General features: G+C 35.6%; 2 protein-coding genes and 1 long non-coding RNA gene across 5 annotated transcripts in view; 2 read left to right on the forward strand and 1 right to left on the reverse strand.

Moving 5' to 3' along the window:
- Positions 1–664: 664 nt before the first annotated feature.
- Positions 665–18,960, forward strand: part of SAMC1 (S-adenosylmethionine carrier 1) — a 38,089-nt gene continuing 19,793 nt past the window's right edge. Inside the window, exons 1-10 of one of the 3 annotated variants that reach the window (XM_028256709.2) lie at positions 665–875; positions 1,014–1,082; positions 9,046–9,153; positions 10,079–10,165; positions 10,818–10,890; positions 12,168–12,258; positions 16,746–16,799; positions 16,919–17,014; positions 17,274–17,363; positions 18,891–18,942. In XM_028256709.2, the coding sequence (XP_028112510.2) occupies positions 1,028–1,082; positions 9,046–9,153; positions 10,079–10,165; positions 10,818–10,890; positions 12,168–12,258; positions 16,746–16,799; positions 16,919–17,014; positions 17,274–17,363; positions 18,891–18,942 (706 nt within the window). In that variant the 5' untranslated portion in view covers positions 665–875; positions 1,014–1,027. Of the gene's footprint in view, positions 876–1,013; positions 1,083–9,028; positions 9,154–10,078; positions 10,166–10,817; positions 10,891–12,167; positions 12,259–16,745; positions 16,800–16,918; positions 17,015–17,273; positions 17,364–18,890; positions 18,943–18,960 lie in introns of all 3 variants that reach the window. The other 2 variants (XM_082886903.1, XM_082886907.1) reach the window with 2 other exon arrangements.
- Positions 3,810–17,997, reverse strand: LOC145798633 (uncharacterized). The gene is made up of 2 exons (XR_014339862.1): positions 17,805–17,997; positions 3,810–4,440 (listed from the first exon to the last, which is right to left on the reverse strand). It is a non-coding gene; the product is annotated as an uncharacterized LOC145798633 (long non-coding RNA).
- On the forward strand, positions 5,657–7,042 carry LOC114263592 (5-methyltetrahydropteroyltriglutamate--homocysteine methyltransferase). Its single transcript, XM_082886926.1, has one exon. It carries the CDS (start codon positions 5,781–5,783, stop codon positions 6,813–6,815), a length of 1,035 nt encoding a protein of 344 aa, XP_082743052.1. The 5' UTR covers positions 5,657–5,780; the 3' UTR covers positions 6,816–7,042.

An 18,960-nucleotide genomic window follows, 5' to 3' on the forward strand; every position in this document is an offset into this window, starting at 1 on the left:
TTAGAATTTAGAATTTAATTCTTAAAATTTATTTTTTTTATAAATCCTAAACCCTAAAATAAAAATAAATAAATTTTAAGAATTAAACCTTAAACCCAAAAATCAAATTTTTTTTTTTTTTATCCCTGAACAGTAAAATTAAAAAAAATTAAGAATTAAAATAAAGAAATAATTATTTTATATTAATTTCAATTTTATGAAATAAAATATATATATATATATATATTAAATTATAAATATATATTAAAATATATATATATATATATATTAAGGGTTGGTTTGGCATCTACTATATAATCCATCTTTTTATCTTTTTTCCATCACATCACCTCTCTACTTTTCTGCACATCTTTTTGTAAAAAGACAAAAATTGCACTTTTTTAGGACACCCCAAACCAACCCTAAGTATGAGTGATGTGTAGGGTGTCAGTGTTCTAAACTTGTGGTTACAAACCATGAGTTCACAAAATTTTTTTTTTTCCCTAAAAGCGTGGTTAAAAACAGTGAGTTTAGAATAAAATTTTTTTTTTTTTATGAAATCGTGGTTTGTAATAGCGAGTTCAAAAGAAAAAAAAAATTAATTAAAATCGCGTTTTGCAACCGCGATTTCTTAATCAAAATCGCTTTTCGTAACCACAAATTTAAGAATTCTCAACTTTCACGCGAAACTGGTGAAATATGTTAAAATCGCGATTATGAACCGCGAGTTAACTTATTTTAAAAATTCTTTGAAAACTAAACTTATTTTGAGAATTGATTTACTATTTTAGCTTATTTAGGTGAATGCCCGGGAAATTGGCCCACATACACACACCTTACCCACATTTCCGAAGGAACGAGAATTACAGCACTGCTCTGCTCGACTCTGCTCCGCTGTAATCTCTCTCTCTCTCTCTCTCTCTCTCTCTCTCTCTCTATATATATATATATATATGTTTATTTTGGTGGTTTGGTTTAAAATTGATCAATTTGATGACGAGCAATTTTCTGATCAAATTTAGTTGATTCTGTAGTAGTTTTTTTTTGGATGGGTCCTCTTACATTAGCAGTGGACTCGAAAAGCTCTTGTATTTTCTCATCAGGTAACTTTTTTTGACATTTGACCTTTGATTGCAAGCATTTTTGTCTTTGAGACTATTCCCGAGTTAAAATTGTGACTCTAGTTATTTACATTTACATTTACTTGATGGTCAATTTCATTTAGCTAGCCCTGCAACTCAGGAGGGTTCGGTCTAGCAGAGGCTCCAAGTTCAATCCCAAATTTACAGAAAAGCAAAGAAATGATTAAGTCATAAGAGAAAAGAAAAGAAAAGAAAATGAAAAAATATATATATATATATATATTGTGATTTCTTTCCTTTTGTTTGGATAGATAAGAGAGAATAGAAAAGAAATGATATTGATTTCTCCTATCTTGTTTGGTTAGGATTGGGTAAGTAACATAAAAGAAAGGAAAAGAAATGATGTAATGTTATATTATCAAATTAGTCTTTTTATTTGTTCTGTATCTAAAATGGTAGTTTTGGTATTATAATAAAATAATAGTGCTTTCATTTCTCTCCACTTTTGGAGAGATTGAGGGGTTGTTTGGGATGACCTAAATAAGTGTACTTGTTGTCTTTTTACGAAAAGATGTGCAGAAAAGTAGAGAGGTGATGTGATGGAAAAAAGATAAAAAGATAAAAAGATGAATTATATTGGAGTTGCCAAACTTGGCCTGAAAATAGGGGTTAGATAAATGTATTTCTCTCAATTTCTCTCATATTTGGTAATCCAAACAAGGGAAATCAATTTCTCTCCATTTCTTTTATTTTCTTTCCAAATCACTCAAACCAAACAGAGTGTTAGAGGGATTTGTCAAGCCCGGCCCATGCCTGAGCCGAGCTTATCTCGAAGAACTCGGGTAGGCTCGTGTTGGCTGAATTCAACATAAATTTTTTATTTTGATTGAACATTTGAATTGTCCTAAAATCAATGTATTGAACTTTTTGAAAATAAAAGAGAAAAAAAGAAATAAAAAAATGATCAACATGAAACATAATAAGAAAATTGATTAGAGTCTAATGTTTTCCCTTATATATGATAATTGCTGGCAAGATGCACACGCGATGAAGACATTAATTTTTTAAAGCTATCTTTACCCAACCGGGGTTGTCACTGGGAGGCAGTGGTGGTACGGGATCTTGCAGGGAGGTGGACGGGGTAGGAGGGGAGAGATATTGTGCGATTGATTCAGATTGTGCTTTATTTTATTTTTATTTTTATATTGCAGTACGATTTAATCCAACATGAGAAAATAATAATAATAATAATAATAGAGTTCAAGTAGCTTGGGTTGTGGGCGTCTTGGCTCAGGCATGGACTGAATTTAATTCAGGTCAAGTTTAGACCAATTTGAAATTATACTGCCCAAATAATTTTGTAGGTTGAACCTGGGTTGGCTCACCCAAGTTGTACCTCCTAGTTTCAATTCGAGAATTATAGCTGTCGCAAGCAAAAGGTGGACATTATCAACCAATGAAATATTGTGAAGTCTATGAAGTAATGAACGCATAGGCTAAATTTTGTTGCATAGCTTTGGGATATTTTGAAAACCGCCTAATCTAGGACAAAAGTGTTATGCATGTTCGAAATGCCTTCTTCTATTAATAATTTTTAGAACTTTGAAAAACTGCCTAATATAGGACAAAAGTGTTATGCATGTTCAAAATGCCTTCTTTTATTAATAATTTTTAGAACTACAACTTTGGCATTTTGTCATGGTAATATATATGTGTTTGCAACGTTGGCATTTTGGTGTGATTAATGTGTGTTAGTATCAACATGGTAGAAACTCTTCAACATGGCCTCAAGTGAGGACCTTTTAGGTTTGACATATTCTTGCGATTTTGACAAAAGTGATATTTCAATTCTTGTTAATCATTCTAAATCAAGAAGTGTTTGACATGCTTTTTAAGGCCTCGTTTGTTTGGCTCCATAGGATGGAAGGGATTAAGAGTATGGTAGGATTGAGTGAGGAGATTATTAATGTAGTGGTACTAAGTTGGAGATGAAGGATAAAGAGTGTTTGTTTGTTCACCACCGGATTAATAATACAATAAATAGTATTAATATAAAATTAATATTTTTTAATTTTTAGTATTTTATAATATTATAATTGTTATTATTTTTGTACTTTTTAAGTCCACTTAATCTAGACACTTAAAAAATATAAATTTTGAGTAAAAATCATTTAAAAATTCACTAAATATAAAAACATCATATTTTTTAGTATTTATTAAAAAATTCAAATTTTTTTTCACAAATAAATTATTTGAAAAAAATAATATTAAAAATACTTTAATCCTTTTTATTTAATATTTTAATCCATTAATCCCATCACTAGATTTCTAATCCCATATGTTTTCCTTCCATGCTAGTCCAACCAAGGAGAGGGATTGCTAGTCCCTTTGGAGTGTTAATCCCATCACAATCTTCCACAACCAAACACCCTCTATGTGATCCTCCCTCACTATTAGTCCAATCCACTCACTTATGAAGCCAAACAAACAGGGCCTAAGAGTATCTGCAAAGTGTCATGTCCGACATGACATGCCTCCTCCATAAAAGTATTTGAGCTTCTTAGCAAGTGTTGCTTTAGCAAAGAGTATAAATTTAAAATATCGGTGTATAGCATCAAATAAACATGCCAAATGATTAAACCTGTTGAATAAACTCAAGATTACTTGTCATTCACAGTGCTACATAGTTTCTATCACCACGCTTCACTTTGTACATGCATACATATCAAAAACAAATTGTTGTTTACCTTTCTTAGTAATATTTCTGGAATTGAATCTAAATTTATAGATGTTTTGAGTTCATTGACATGCAGAAGTTGATTTACTTATCACTGTTATTGCCTTTTAATTTTCCTGCTATCGAAAAAAAAAAAAAAAAAAGAGAGAGAGAGAGAGAGAGAAGAAGAAGAAGAAGTTGAGCATAGTTGTTGCAAGGAATCTTACATAAATGTAATTCAATGCTTGTAGCAGTTTATCCTTGGGCCCAACCCAAGTGTTTCGACTATCTAAGTGATGGTAGAACTAACTGATAAAGTATGTGTGGAATTGATAATGCTGTCGGTGGATGGACTCTAGAAGTTTCCTTGAGCATTCCAAGTTGCAATGCCTTCTTCAGTTGTTCTATGGGTGGACCCAGTTACTGTTGCTGCCTCAGTTTATCATTTGATGGACAGAAACTGAAGGATTTTAGGAATTCCTTCTTGCTTCACAAAGAGATGAAAAATGTATACCACATGATGTGTGAACCAAATTTGAAAATGGCGAAAGTAGTCTCCGATCTGCAGAGGCAGTTCTTGTCTGCTTGAAATATCCCTGTTTTGTGTGGTCATCATGTTTAGGTTTGGTGCAGGTTGGTTCCACCTCTTCTAGCTATTTATCCCTGCTTTGTTCAATCATCATGTTTAGGTCATCATGTTTAGGTTAGGTCCAGGTTGGTTCTATGTACTCTAATAGATACTTTATACAGTATGTTGATGATTAATAGAACAGCGTTTGAGGAGCATGAGTTATTATGTGGAATTATAAGGTGCATGCTATGTGCTTCTGCCTATGCTACAGATCCTCTATTTGTCCTTTGGTGTAGCAGTGGCCATAAAGATTGTCATGGAGCTAGCTGTGTGCAAGGGAATTAGTAAAATGCTTACTGCTTCAGATTTGTTTAGTGTTTAAGAGAATTTTAACAAGAGCTGAAGATACTTCTCGGAAAACCAGACCTTGGTTTGTGACATTTTACTGCTGTGGAGAAGTTTTAGTGGATTGGTATTGTACACTTGCCCATGAAGAATCTTCAGTCACTTCAGATGAAGAATTTATTAACCGCTAGTTCAGTTGCTTTAGGCTTCTATCATTTCACCAACTGGAGAGAATGCAAAATCTGGCCATCTTAAAGATGGTCTGATAAGATATCCAGGCTTATGTTTTTACCATTTTGTTAGAACATTCCATAATTATGAACTTATGAAATCATTATAACAATTATACCACAACAAAGTAAGCAAGGTACAATTTGACCAGTTGTTCTCTAGTCTTAGTTCTTAGTAAGAATCTATCTTTCAGTGTGAGTGAAATCAATGCAGAAACCTAGTTGGATCTGCGATTTCAGTGATAAGGAACTTATATTAGGGTGTCTTCTATAGTATGAGTATATAGAAAAGTAATTTTACCATTGCTCTTAAAGAGCTTATGATCCTCATTTGTGCTCATCTTGTAAAGAATTATCTCAATAGTCCAATTTGGTGGTTAGAAAAATACTCGGGTGTTAAAACCTATCACCTACTTCACCCACTAAACCTAACCCACTACACCACTACCACCTCACCTACTCCACTAAACCCACTCTACCACTACCACCTCCACTTCACCTACTCCACCTACCACCTCCACTTTACCTACTCCATCTACCACCTACTACCACCTACTCTTCTATATATAGGAATCATTGTAACATTCAATAGATCAACAATTACAAACATCAATCAATAATACATACAATTTATTCTCTATCTATCAATTTATTTTACATGGTATCAGAGCAAGGTTAACAACCTAGTCATTCTGTTTCACCGGCGGGCGGCAGTCTCACCTTGGCCGTCCGCCAGACCTCTACACATACCTTCACTCCGCTGTCACAAATTCCATAACTGAACCGAAACTCCGCCTTCACTCACCAAGAACCAGTCGCAGATTTCTCTCTCTTCCGGTTCTACCTCCTAAAGAAAAATGGCCTCCCACATCGTTGGATATCCTCGCATGGGCCCCAAGAGAGAGCTCAAGTTTGCATTGGAATCCTTCTGGGATAAGAAGAGCAGTGCTGAGGATTTGAAAAAGGTCGCAGCCGATCTGAGGTCTTCCATCTGGAAGCAGATGGCCAGTGCTGGCATCAAGTATATTCCTAGCAACACATTCTCTTACTATGATCAGGTGCTTGATACAACCGCGATGCTTGGCGCTGTTCCCCCTAGATATGGTTGGGCAGGTGGTGAGATTGGGTTTGACACTTACTTCTCCATGGCTAGAAGAAATGCCTCTGTACCTGCTATGGAGATGACCAAGTGGTTCGACACCAACTACCATTTCATTGTCCCTGAGTTGGGACCTGAGATCAAGTTCTCATATGCTTCCCACAAGGCTGTTGATGAATATAAGGAGGCTAAGGCGCTTGGAGTAGATACCGTTCCAGTCCTTGTTGGCCCTGTGTCCTATTTGTTGCTCTCAAAACCTGCAAAGGGTGTCGAGAAATCATTTTCTCTTCTCACCCTCTTAGACAAAATCCTTCCAATCTATAAGGAAGTTGTTGCCGAGCTAAAGGCCGCTGGTGCATCATGGATTCAGTTTGATGAGCCCACCCTTGTGAAGGATCTTGAATCTCACCAATTGCAAGCATTCACTGCTGCCTACTCTGAGCTAGAATCAGCTTTGTCAGGCCTGAATGTTATTGTCGAGACTTACTTTGCTGATGTTCCAGCTAAGGCATTTAAAACCCTCACCAGCCTGAAGTGTGTCACTGGTTTTGGTTTTGATCTGGTTCGCGGAGCACAAACTCTTGATTTGATTACAAGTGGATTCCCGTCAGGAAAATACCTCTTTGCTGGAGTGGTTGATGGTAGAAACATATGGGCCAATGATCTTGCTGCATCTCTCAGCCTGCTGCAGACTCTTGAGGGCATCGTGGGTAAAGACAAGCTTGTTGTTTCCACCTCTTGCTCACCATTCCACATTTTTGAAGTGAATAGTGCTGGTGGGCCCTACCACTAGCCAAAGCAATTTATAATCCTAATTTCTCTCTTCTTTCCACCGAATTCCACTCAATTTGTCTCCACTCCTGTTTGCATTTTTCTCTTTTTTCTTTCTTATGCCTTTTCTTATCATGACATCCACATGAGTTTGTCCCTCTCTTTCCTCCGTTTGCTTTCAAAATTAATTATTATTATTTTTTTCTTTATTTATTTTATTTTATCCAAAAAAAAAAAAAAAAAAAAAAAAGAAAACCTTCTATTCATTCAATCTCATTTTTCTGCTCAGTCTTGTACCTTCAAGCCATTTAGATTTGCACAATACACTCATTTTGTTTCTATCGGGACTTCGCCCTGATCACCATTCTACACCAAAAAAAAAAAAAAAAACCACAACAAACAAACCCAACCACAACACAACAACCACACCCACAGTGGGATTTTTCTTCTCTACTCTGCCGCAGGTCTCTTCTTTTTGCCTCCGTCCTGGGCGGCCCTTGCCGGTGTTGCCTCCGTGTTTCCCACTCCACTGGGCACGCTCACTCCACCCTGCTCCTCCACTACAGCATATGGTGGACCTCCAAATCGGAACATCACGGTGGCCTTCCGCTTCAGCTCCTTATTTTCTGCCTTTAGCACACTTATCTCTGCTCGCGCATCCTTATACATGCGTTGGAGCAGAGCCAGTTGGGCGTTTAACTGTTGCACCTCATTTGTCCTACTCTGCAGCCGGTGCGACAGGTTTGTGACCGCCGTCATGGTCTCCACACATGACTTCAAAGTATACTGATTGGCCTCAATATCAGTTTGCACTGCCATTTTTTGCTCCACCGACCGCATCGGAAAGTTCAACGGAGCAAAACCAGAGGCGCTTGGTTGAGGTTCACTGGCCACCGCACCAGTTATCTCTCTTGTTGACTCGTTGAGGTCGGGAAAGAGAGTGAGCAGACCACGGGACGAAGAGGCCATATTCTGGGTAGCTGAACGGGAAGAAGAGGCCATTTTCTGGGCAACCGAGTATTACAGAGTGTTTCAAGATTTGCAGCTCTTAAAGACAATCTCTCAGAAAACGAATATCTCTCTCAGAAAATGAAGAGTTTTTTCAGAAGTTTTTTCACAAAATTTTTTTGTTTTTGCTTCTGTCTCAAGCACAGCCTCCGCCTCAGTTTATAAAGCCCTAACGAAGAGGCAGACAAGCGCATCATGCGCCGCTCGGCGCTCGACGACAACATGGGCGCGCCTTTTGATGGCCCGTCTTTTGATGGCACGCCTTTTGATGGCACGTCTTTTTATGGATTGGGCACGCCTTTTGATGGCACGCCTTTTTTGACCGATTGGGCACACCTTTTGCGGGTGCGACTTTTTAGGGGTCCGACAAAACTCTGTAAACTGTCCCGACATTGATTCCGGTTAGCTCCTTCATGGGTCCGACAAGACTCTGTAAACTGTCCCGACATTGATTCCGGTTAGCTCCTTCATGGGTCCGACAAGACTCTGTAAACTGTCCCGACATTGATTCCGGTTAGTTTCTACAAGGGTCCGACAAGACTCTGTAAACTGTCCCGACATTGATTCCGGTTAGTTTCTACAAGGGTCCAGCAAGACTCCGTAAACTGTCACAACAACTGTCACAACATTGTCTGCTACAACGGTCCGACATGACCCCATAAACTGTCTTCTACATCGGTCCAACACGAGCCAGTGTCTTTTACATCGGTCTGCCATAACCATATAGTGTCTTCACCAACGGTCTGACACGACCATACAGTGTCTCCTATCCTCTTTTATTTTTATGTATTTTCTTGTTTTGTTACTCTCTCCAAACTCAAGTTGGTTAGTTCCTATCCCCCTTGAGTTTGCGGGGGGCTGTTAAAACCTATCACCTACTTCACCCACTAAACCTAACCCACTACACCACTACTACCTCACCTACTCCACTAAACCCACTACACCACTACCACCTCCACTTCACCTACTCCACCTACCACCTCCACTTTACCTACTCCATCTACCACCTACTACCACCTACTCTTCTATATATAGGAATCATTGTAACATTCAATAGATCAACAATTACAAACATCAATCAATAATACATACAATTTATTCTCTATCTATCAATTTATTTTACATCGGGTATTGCAAATCTTATTTTTCTACGAGTTTATCTATTGATTCTGGTTAACGTTTACCTCAGTAATGTTGTGTTGTATTTTTCACTGCTTGTTTGAGCAGGTGGTCTGTTTTTGCAGATGCGTCCAATGGGAAAGCACGGAATTTACAGTTGGAAACAAAAAGGTTTTTTGCGTCAGTCAGCACAGGAGAAGACAAGCCATTTGATTTTTTACGAATTTTTTTTGGTATGCTTATAGACTAATGCTGAAGTTTTTTCAGTGGTTATTGTATCTGAGCTGAAAGCATGTATTGAATGCCAGAATTTGGTTGGAAGACATAAGTTTGAGCAGAATTTCTAGCTCAAATTCCTTAAGTGTATGTAGATGATTAAAGACCTGAAAGGTCATCACCTAGTGTTTGGTCTGCCCATCCTGAAGGTGTTGGGAGGGGTGGACTCGGTACAGAGATAAGGGCCAAGCTTTAACTATTTCTTTGAGCAATGGCAAAGGTTGTAGGGTAGATTTATTTTGGAAGAGGAAGTATTATTTTTGTAAGATAATACTGATCATAAAAGATTGAACTTCATTTTGGTTACTATGAAAATAACACCAAAACAAAAGAACCAAAACATAAACATTGAATTTTTCCATGTTGTATAGACTTGCTAATTCGAGTACATGGAAATCAACAGTAATTAAGTGAAAAAGTTTTTGTTTCTGATTCTCTTGCTTGACATATAGATGTATGGAAAAGCAGCAATAAGGATTTTAAACACTAGCAATTCTTGTTAGCCATGCATACAGCTTTATTCAAGTGATTAGAAACTTTCATAGTTGGATTACCGAGTTGAAGCATCATCTTGCATAGAAAATGAGTAAGCAGTCACTACAGTTGCAAGATTCTGGTGTCTATAATAAAAATGAGATATATTAGAAATCTAACAATTAAAACATGTAAAATACCAAAATTGGACTGTTGGAACAAACAAATCTTTTGCATCTGAAATAATGCTTGAAGGTTTAAAATTTTCACTCTTTGTTCATTAAAAAGGGAGAAAACAATGTATTTTAGTCCAAATATTTTTAGTTTGTTAGATTTATTGATGCTAGAGCGGACAGAAAGATCTGTCTGTACATTTCATGTCTCTAACTATTATGGTGAATATTGCAGAGGGTGTTATAGCAGGAGGGACAGCTGGAGTTGTTGTTGAAACAGCTCTATACCCAATTGATACAATAAAGACGCGACTTCAGGCAGGTCAACTGTATGGGTTATGCTGATTTGAAATGAATATTAAGAACTTTGCCTTGTATTCACATCTTGATGTTTAAATGCAATGTCTTGGCCTGATGTGTGAGTAAGAGGAGTGTTAATCATCATTAGCTAGACATTTCGTTTACCGTGTTTATCTGTGTTGCATTGGTTGCGATTTCCTGACACTATTAAGTATGAACTATACAGGTCCGGTAATGAACCTGGTTTGATGACTTAAGTAGATATGTAGCAATACCAATTCAACACATATGTACCCTCTAGCCTCTTGACTGTATTGCATCTGTGTGGATCAAAGACATGAAATTCTTTGCTCAAATATATTTTTGCTATAGGTTTATTTCACAAAAATAGTCTTTTATTCTTTTTTGTTTTCACATCTTAGCTTTTTAATCCATTTCTTGACCTTTCTGTTTCGGGACTCAAAATGATGGCAGAAAATGTTTGGATTCCTATGCCAATGTCTTATCCTTAAAATATGAGACTGTATAACAGAAAGTGTACCGAATCCTTAAGGGTGAATTTAACACTTCTTTATATATTCCCAACAATTTACACGTTTTATTATTATTATTATGTAATGAGTTTTTATATGACTTTTGTTAATTTTTCCATCAAATTCTCTTATTAAAGGCAGCTCGTGGTGGGGGAGAAATAATTTTGAAGGGGCTTTATTCTGGACTGGCTGGAAATCTTGTTGGAGTTCTACCGTAAGTGCAATTTGAACTGGATTACTTCCATAGATTTCCAGGCTACTTGTTCTCATGTTAATATGGATTTTATATGTTATACACTATGAAGCATCGATACTTTTAAAAGGGAGTTGTATCCATATCGTGTCTATATTGGATACCGATATTCCTTGGATACTCATGGATACGTATCCGATACTTCCTAAATGTAAATGATACTTGATGTTAATTTTGAGAAGTATCATATACTTTTCAGACGCTCTAGGCCTCACACTCAAACTATAAAAAAATTGAAATTGTAATTTTTTTTGTGTGCATATTAAAGTATAATTGTTAGAATAAATACAAGAATAATTTTCTATATTTTCTTATTTGTTACTTAAGAAGAAAATAGTGAGATTAAAGTAGTACTTTACTTTTTCAGATTTTATCATGTTAATGTATTCAGCGGGGGCAAAAAAAAAAAACAAGTAAACTAACTATTGACTCTTAAACTAATATAGAGTTTTTGATGGATGATTTCCCACTATTCTTTGAGCTCATGTATAATATAATAATAATATTATATATTTTTTTTCAATATGTCTTGTCTGTACCTGTATGTATCCTATTTTGATAGGTTTTTTCGTATCGCTGTATCCATATCCATATCCGTACTTCATAGCTTATACTAGCCCCTGATTATGGGTGGCTGCAGGTGGTGGTTGTAGTGTGTGGAGTAGAGTTGGTTGGGGTTGGGGTTGGGGTTGGGGTTGGGGTTTGGGTTTGGGTTTGGGAGGTTAGGGATGAGGATAAAATTGGTATTTTATGTTGGGGTTAATTTGTAAAAAAAATAAAATAAAATAAAGAAGGTGGGGCTATTAGCAGCTCCCTTCATCCTCAAATTTTTTTAGCTCGCTTGTTGTTTTGTGGTAGCAAGAGGAAAACTTTCTTTTGTTGTTTTCACGGAAATTTCCGAGGCCAATGTTTATGAAAGTCCACCTGTTTGATACCAACTGTCTTCTCTAAAAGCTTAAGATGTTGGAAACTGAGCTAACGTTGTTGTTTATATCATCAGCATGTTTGAGTTAAACTATGAAATCTGGAAAAAATTTCAATGCCTTAAAATCTTCTAGCATTTCCTTTGCCTACTTACTTTCAGAGTCATAGTTACTTTTCCTCTTTGCTAATTAAAAAGTTCAGTCTAGATGTTGTAAAAGATAAAGAAACCTTTGACAATGTTGCAGTTTTATTAATCTTGACATTAGATGTATATATATTTCAATGCTTTTGATGATAAATTTTCCTATTCACAGGGCTTCTGCAATGTTTGTTGGTGTTTATGAACCAACAAAGCAAAAATTGTTGAAGATTTTCCCTGACAATCTTAGTGTTGTAGCTCATTTGGTAAGGATATTTTCTCTTCTCCCTTTGAAATACTACTATATTGAATTGACAATGGCATGTCATTGTGAGTGATATGAAATATGATTTTAACTTCATTAGTGGAATATGAAGGTTCTGATCAGTGTGGAAAGATCATATCATTTACATGTGGTTATTGTATTGCCTTGGTTAAGACCTAAGAAGCACGGACACGGACACGTCGATATGGACATTTTCAAAAAATAAAGACACGACATGTAGGGGACGTGTGCTTAATATATAATTTTATATATTTATTATATGTCATATATAAGAATAAATAATTACTACATGTCATATTTATGAATATTTAAGTCAAAGATAATAATTTTTAAAGTCTAAAGAAGGAAAATAGGTATAAATTTACGTTGTTTTTGTTTTATCATTTGATTCTAAATATTTTATTCAAACTTGTAATGTGTTTCATGTGTGTCTAAGTGTTGGGAAGTGTTTGACGAGTGTTGTGTCGTGTTGGTGTCAGACACGGCACGTTACCTTCTTAGAAGTATTTGTGCTTCTTAGGTTAAGACCATTGGACCTGAGCATCCTTCACAGATGGTTTTTTCCTTGTGGTGGTTTAGAAAATACATTACATAATTGATTGCACTAAAACAACGAAGTTAGTCCGGTGTCTCCTAGAACAGCTATCCTGTGGTTCAGAAATTTCTCTACCGTGTCTGATTTGCCTCCATTCTATGGTCTATAACTTTTCTCTATATTTGCCACATTTTGTTCAAACACCACTCAACCTGTCCAATGGTGCTGTTGGATTAGTTTGATTGCTTGTGCCCTGACATTGCCTGACAACTTGGCTGTATATTGAGTTTGCCTCTATATGACAGCATAAAAACGATACAGGGTGCAGAGACACCATCACGCACACATTATAGTATGAATATTTTTTGAAATATTATATTGATTCAGAGTGTACAACAAAATATAAACTGAATAACTAAGCAAAATTTAAAAAATAGTAAATTTTTTATTAATAATGGAAAATTTGTGAGGAAAGTGGAGTTGCTTGCTTTATACATTGTCTAAAATATATCCAACATGATTTACTTGAATATATTGCTTAATCTTCTTCATTGTATTCCAAGTAACTCTTGTCACACCATCTGACACACTTCTAATTTGATTTTGTACTCTAAGGCCACATTTTGTCATCCAAGGGATGTGTACATGTGTGGCACAATATTCAAGAAGCATTAGTTACCTGATTGAATTAATAAAGAAAACAATGTGAAAATATGGATATGTCTTGGAAGTATTGGGCACATAACTTGGGAGTTTAGGTTAAGTGTTGGCATGCAATATCCATCTGACTTCTATTGGGAATGATCAAAAGGGATGCAAGACCTGTTCTAGTGACTCCAGTTTCTATCCTTATTGACTTTTCTCGTCGGGACATCCTCAAAGCAATGAATAAAATTTCATTTCATTTCCATCAAAATGGTTGAATTGCTTCCATTTCCTAGGAAGCCAGCATGAAACATTAATGGGATACTGGAATTTTAATATTTCTGCCTAAACAATACTACAGTTTGAAACACACTGAAGTTCACCAAAACACTTCGAAAAATACTGTAACAATGAGTTTGCTTCAACTCCTTTTAGGAATATCCAACAATGATTATTTTTATTTGTCTTGTTTTGTGAAGAGAAAAGATTTGCGAAAAAAATTTATTGAACTTACTAGAAAATTCTGAGAAAGTAGAAAAGAGAAGAGGAGAAGATGAAACAAGCATGTTTAAGTCAATTATTTCTTTTTCTTTGTTATTGTAAGCATCTTTTTTTGGAAAGATTGTCACTGATACTTTTCTTTTTTGTTTTTTCATCACTACTACTACTAGTGGTAGAATCTATAACGTATGCTCTTGCTGGAAATTTGTGTTAATGTATATAATATGATAGTGGTGTTGGTGGCATGTATAGAATATGATAGTGGTAGATAATAAGATAGTGGCATATGATAGTGGTGTTGGTGGCATGTATATAATATGATAGTGGTGTTTGTGGCATGTATAGAATATGATAGTGGTAGATAGTGGTAATATATAATATGTAAGTGGCATATAATGGGTTATAATGATGTTTGTAATATCTCCTATATAAGGAGTGTCATTTGGTCTTGTAAGATAAGAAGTTTTGAATATAACAGAAATATATTCCTTCTTCCTCATATTTTCGGAGTTCTTCTTCCTCATATTTTCTAAGTGCTCTTACAATGGTGAAGCCCCTTTCCCAACTAACCGTTTAAACCTTTTGTTTATGAGCTTTAGTCTTTATGGATCTTTATTGAACCTTAGTCATGTTAAAAAAAAATAATAATAAAACAAAATTTGACTTTGTTTTCCCAAAGGGCCTCCCGCACCTTGGAAATGTTTGAATTTTTGTTTGTTGCTAATGTCATTATTTTTTGATAATTTTGTAAAAACCTTAGTTGAAACCTTATGCACATTTAGAATCATATACACAAATATGATTGAATTGTTTGACATTGATTTAACAATTCTTGATTCGCATTGAGTTTACTTCTGAATTGTACATTTGTGCCCATTATGCAGACAGATGTGCAGATATCAACATGTTCAATTATTTAATTATTGAAAAAATATAATCCTTGATGCTCTTTCTTCAATAAACTTTATTTATCAAAAAAACAATTATTGAGAAAATAAATATTTATATAGGCTTTAGTGTTTGTTCCCAAACATTTGCATATGTTTCCAAATTCTTTTATTGTTTACCTCTATGTTTTTGAAATTTTTCCATTCCAGGTAATTGAAACAACACATTGATCCTTGCCTCCAAATTGTCTGCTAATTTTGTGCCAAGAGTTGCGAAACTAGAGAGATAAGAGATAGGATTTGTTCTCCTTATGAGTGAAAGTACTTTTTGTCTATCTGATCTCCTTGGCCTGAGTCTCGGTTTTATCTTTGTTTCTTCTCTTAGGATCAAGCTGTCTGGTCTTCATTCCCCATTCCCCACAAGCTTTCTGGAGTGCCGCCTCTTTACTATGTTCGGACCACAAGACTTGCAAATACTGACTTTCCGAAAAGACTGACTGCTTTCTGACTTATCATTTTGCCTCTACTAGTAATATCGCTCAATGGCCCTTGGATTCTAACTGTTTTGGTTATATGATATATGCCAATCTTATCCTTTTGATGTAGAATAGGGACGGGGACAGAGCTTAGTTACAGGATTCGCGCAAACAGGCCGCGATTCTTACTCAGAATCGCGATTCCGCGCTTCCTAGAAAGAAATGCGTAAGAATCGCGTTTCTATGGAGAGAGAAACGCGATTCAAATGAAAATGGGATCGTAAAGGGGAGAGAGAGAGAGGGAGAGAGAGAGAGAGAGAGAAACCTGGTGCGTCTGCCTTCGATCTGCTCGATTTGCCTTTGATCTGCTCGATCTGCCTTTGATCTCAGTCTCTCGCCTTCGATCTACCTTCCGATCTGCCGTAGAGACTCGTTAGCTCCTCCGATCTGCATCGCCATGTCGTCGCCTTCGATTTGCCTTCCTTCCTCTCTCTCTCTCTCTCTCTCTCTCTCTCTCTCTCTCTCTCTTGTCATGCATCTCTATTTTCAACCTATAACAATATAATTGGTTATATATAAAATATATATATCTAATTTATTATATAAAATATATATCTAATAAATTATATTAACATATTTGTGTCTAATAAAATATATATATATATATATAATACATATAATAAATCTAATAAATAATATAATTTGTGTCTATCTCACCCCTCTCCAATTTTAATTTTTTTATTTATTTTAATATATTTTAACACATTATTTAAAAAATATAATAAATAAATAAAATAATTAATATGTATTAAAAAAAATATTTATAAAAAAAACTTTTAATGTGTATTAAAACATATATATATATATATATATTTATATATTACCGCTCCCCGAGGCGCTCCCAACCTAAGAAACATCTATTGACTCACGCTTCCCCGCTCCCGCCCCCGCTCCCGCTTCGTGCAACTAAGGGACAGAGAATAGGAGAGAATGGAGGAGAGAAACACGCAAGGACCACAACCCTAATTAATCACATAAATGTCACAGCTTTAAACAACTGTCAATTACATTAATTCAAGCCTACCTATTACAATGCCAAAGTCTCTTATTTATAAGCTAACTAATAACTATCCTAAATTAATGAAATGGGAAATTAGAAACCCTAATAAAATAGGAAAACAAATAATAATAAGAAACTAAATATTAAATGCCAAAGGACATTATTTAATAAAATTGTAAATTAAGCCTTCACATGGTGGAAAGTTGCTGTGTGCGAACTGAATATTGGACATCTACATTCTGTATCATGTTCCCTTCAGTGCATGGGCTACCTTACTGTTAATATTTTTTATTTGCTTTGGAAGTGCTTTTCCTTTGTCCACGCTATGGGCCAGCTTTCTTCAGAGTGTCAAATTTTATTTAGACTGCAGGTGCCATTGGAGGGCTTGCTGCTTCTCTCATCCGTGTTCCAACTGAGGTAGTTAAGTTGTGCATTTCATGTTTGCAATCTTCACAAGGACTACTTTTCTACAGTTTTATGCTTTTTAGTCTGTTGATTTTTTTTTATTTTTTATTTTTTATTCTGACAAACTGCAGGTTGTTAAGCAAAGGATGCAGACCAGCCAATTTGCTTCAGCTCCAAATGCTGTTCGTGCTATTGTTTCAAGGGAGGGTTTCAAAGGTCTCTATGCGGTATGAAATATATTTTCCCATCATCTCTTTGATAGAATTCAAGTGCCCAAAATTCAGTTTCTGTATATTTTAGTTTCCAAATTTTGCATCTCCCTCTTGGCGAAGTTTGAGGACTTCAGTTGGTATGAGAAATTTTCTTTGGAGTTTTGTTGTTTTGCTCATAGTTGTAAGTAGATATTTCATGTAACCCACATGTCATGAAATATAGAATTTTGCATATTATGTTGTGCATGTACCTTGACCTTTTTTGATATTGTAGGGTTATGGATCATTTCTACTGCGTGATTTGCCATTTGACGCGATCCAGTTCTGCATATATGAGCAGCTTCGGATAGGTTATAAGCTGGCGGTAGAATATTTAATTTTTCTTTTTTATTTTTTCCTTTTAAATATCAATTACATTGGTATAGTGCACAATTTGATGGAATGTGCTTTCTTTACTTGGTTCTCCATTTCCCCTGATGTGCAGAAAATCATCACTCATAGTTTCTTCACAGTTGTGTTGAATTGAAATTTATATGTTCTATTCATGGATCAAAATTTTGTTTTAATGTGTCGTTTCGGTCTGCTTGGAAACTACATTTTAAATTTATTTAAATTGCATTAAAATGTTTGGAATTTGGAAACAAAAGCGAAACTTACATAAATGTATATATGAACACAATAATTAAATAATTGAACATGTTTAGCATAAGGCATAAAAAAATAGCATAATCAAAACTATCATAAACTAAACTATATGAGAAATAACAGAAGAAAGGATTAAAATAAACCTAGAAGAGAAACTAACTTTGAAAGGGAGAGAACTGCTGCTGAACCACCACTAAAGCCCTCGGACTTGAACCACGAACTTTTTATAACTTCAAGAACTTGCCTTGATGTGGAACCACCAGAGCAAGGAAAAAAACTTTGAACTAGGGAAACCGCCAGCTAGAGTAGTGCGGAAGTTGCAGCCTTACTCAGGAATTTGAGTGTTTGTAAATATTTTTGGATGAAGAGGCTTGGGATATTTATATAGGAGGCTCAAAGGAAGTCATGAGGTTCATTTTTCAATGTGGGATATGGGAAAAATCAACTAAAATCCAAAACAATCGAGCTAGAATCGATGCAAGACCTAAACGGTGCACCAGCATGCAAGGCCAGCTGGCCTCAAGGTTTTAAAATGGGACTGGTGAGCAAACCGAAAAGGGGACATTAAAAAACTATCTAATTATAGATTAGATAGTAATTTTCACAAATTTGAGAGGGGCAGCTGCCCCTCTCTGGCACATGGCATACGCTGGCTCCATCCCTGCCTATTTATTAGGTGGAACGCAATCTAAATTCAAAAGCACAAGGTGGTACTAATTTTGAAGATGTTTTGTGTGATGATGATTAAAAAGGGAGTTAATTCCATGAACAAAAAAAATTCCAATTTTTGCAGACTTGATCTACTGTTTTTCACCATTTATTACTGAATCCCAATTTCCCTTATTCTTGACATTGATAGGGCAGGACTTTATAAGGTATAGTTTAACTGATTTGTAGCAAGTCAAACAGAAATAATTCATTTTGAGGTTTTCAGTAATTTGTGCTGTGGAGGGAAGTTCCCGTTCTCTATCATTCTCCCCTTCACGTGTGTTATTGTCCTGTGAAAATTTTCCGGCATTTTATTCCTATGTTTTTGTACCTCCAAGCACAAGTGCAAATGACTAGGTTATATCATTCATGAGATTCATATTGTTTGTATTGTATTATTAGTACTGAAGTGAAAGGCCACTTGCTTGTTGGACTTGGATCCCCTCAGCTCCCCTTTTCTGTATAAAGAACTATACTTTTTTACTCATGAAACTTTTCACTGTTAGTAATTTTGTGTCTGTTTTCACCCATTTTCCAGGCAAATAGAGATCTGAATGATCCTGAGAATGCTGTCATTGGTGCTTTCGCTGGTAAACTCTACACCAATT

This window comes from Camellia sinensis, chromosome 1 (assembly GCF_055761805.1).
Source record: "Camellia sinensis isolate YWXY chromosome 1, ASM5576180v1, whole genome shotgun sequence".
Classification (NCBI taxonomy): domain Eukaryota; kingdom Viridiplantae; phylum Streptophyta; class Magnoliopsida; order Ericales; family Theaceae; genus Camellia; species Camellia sinensis.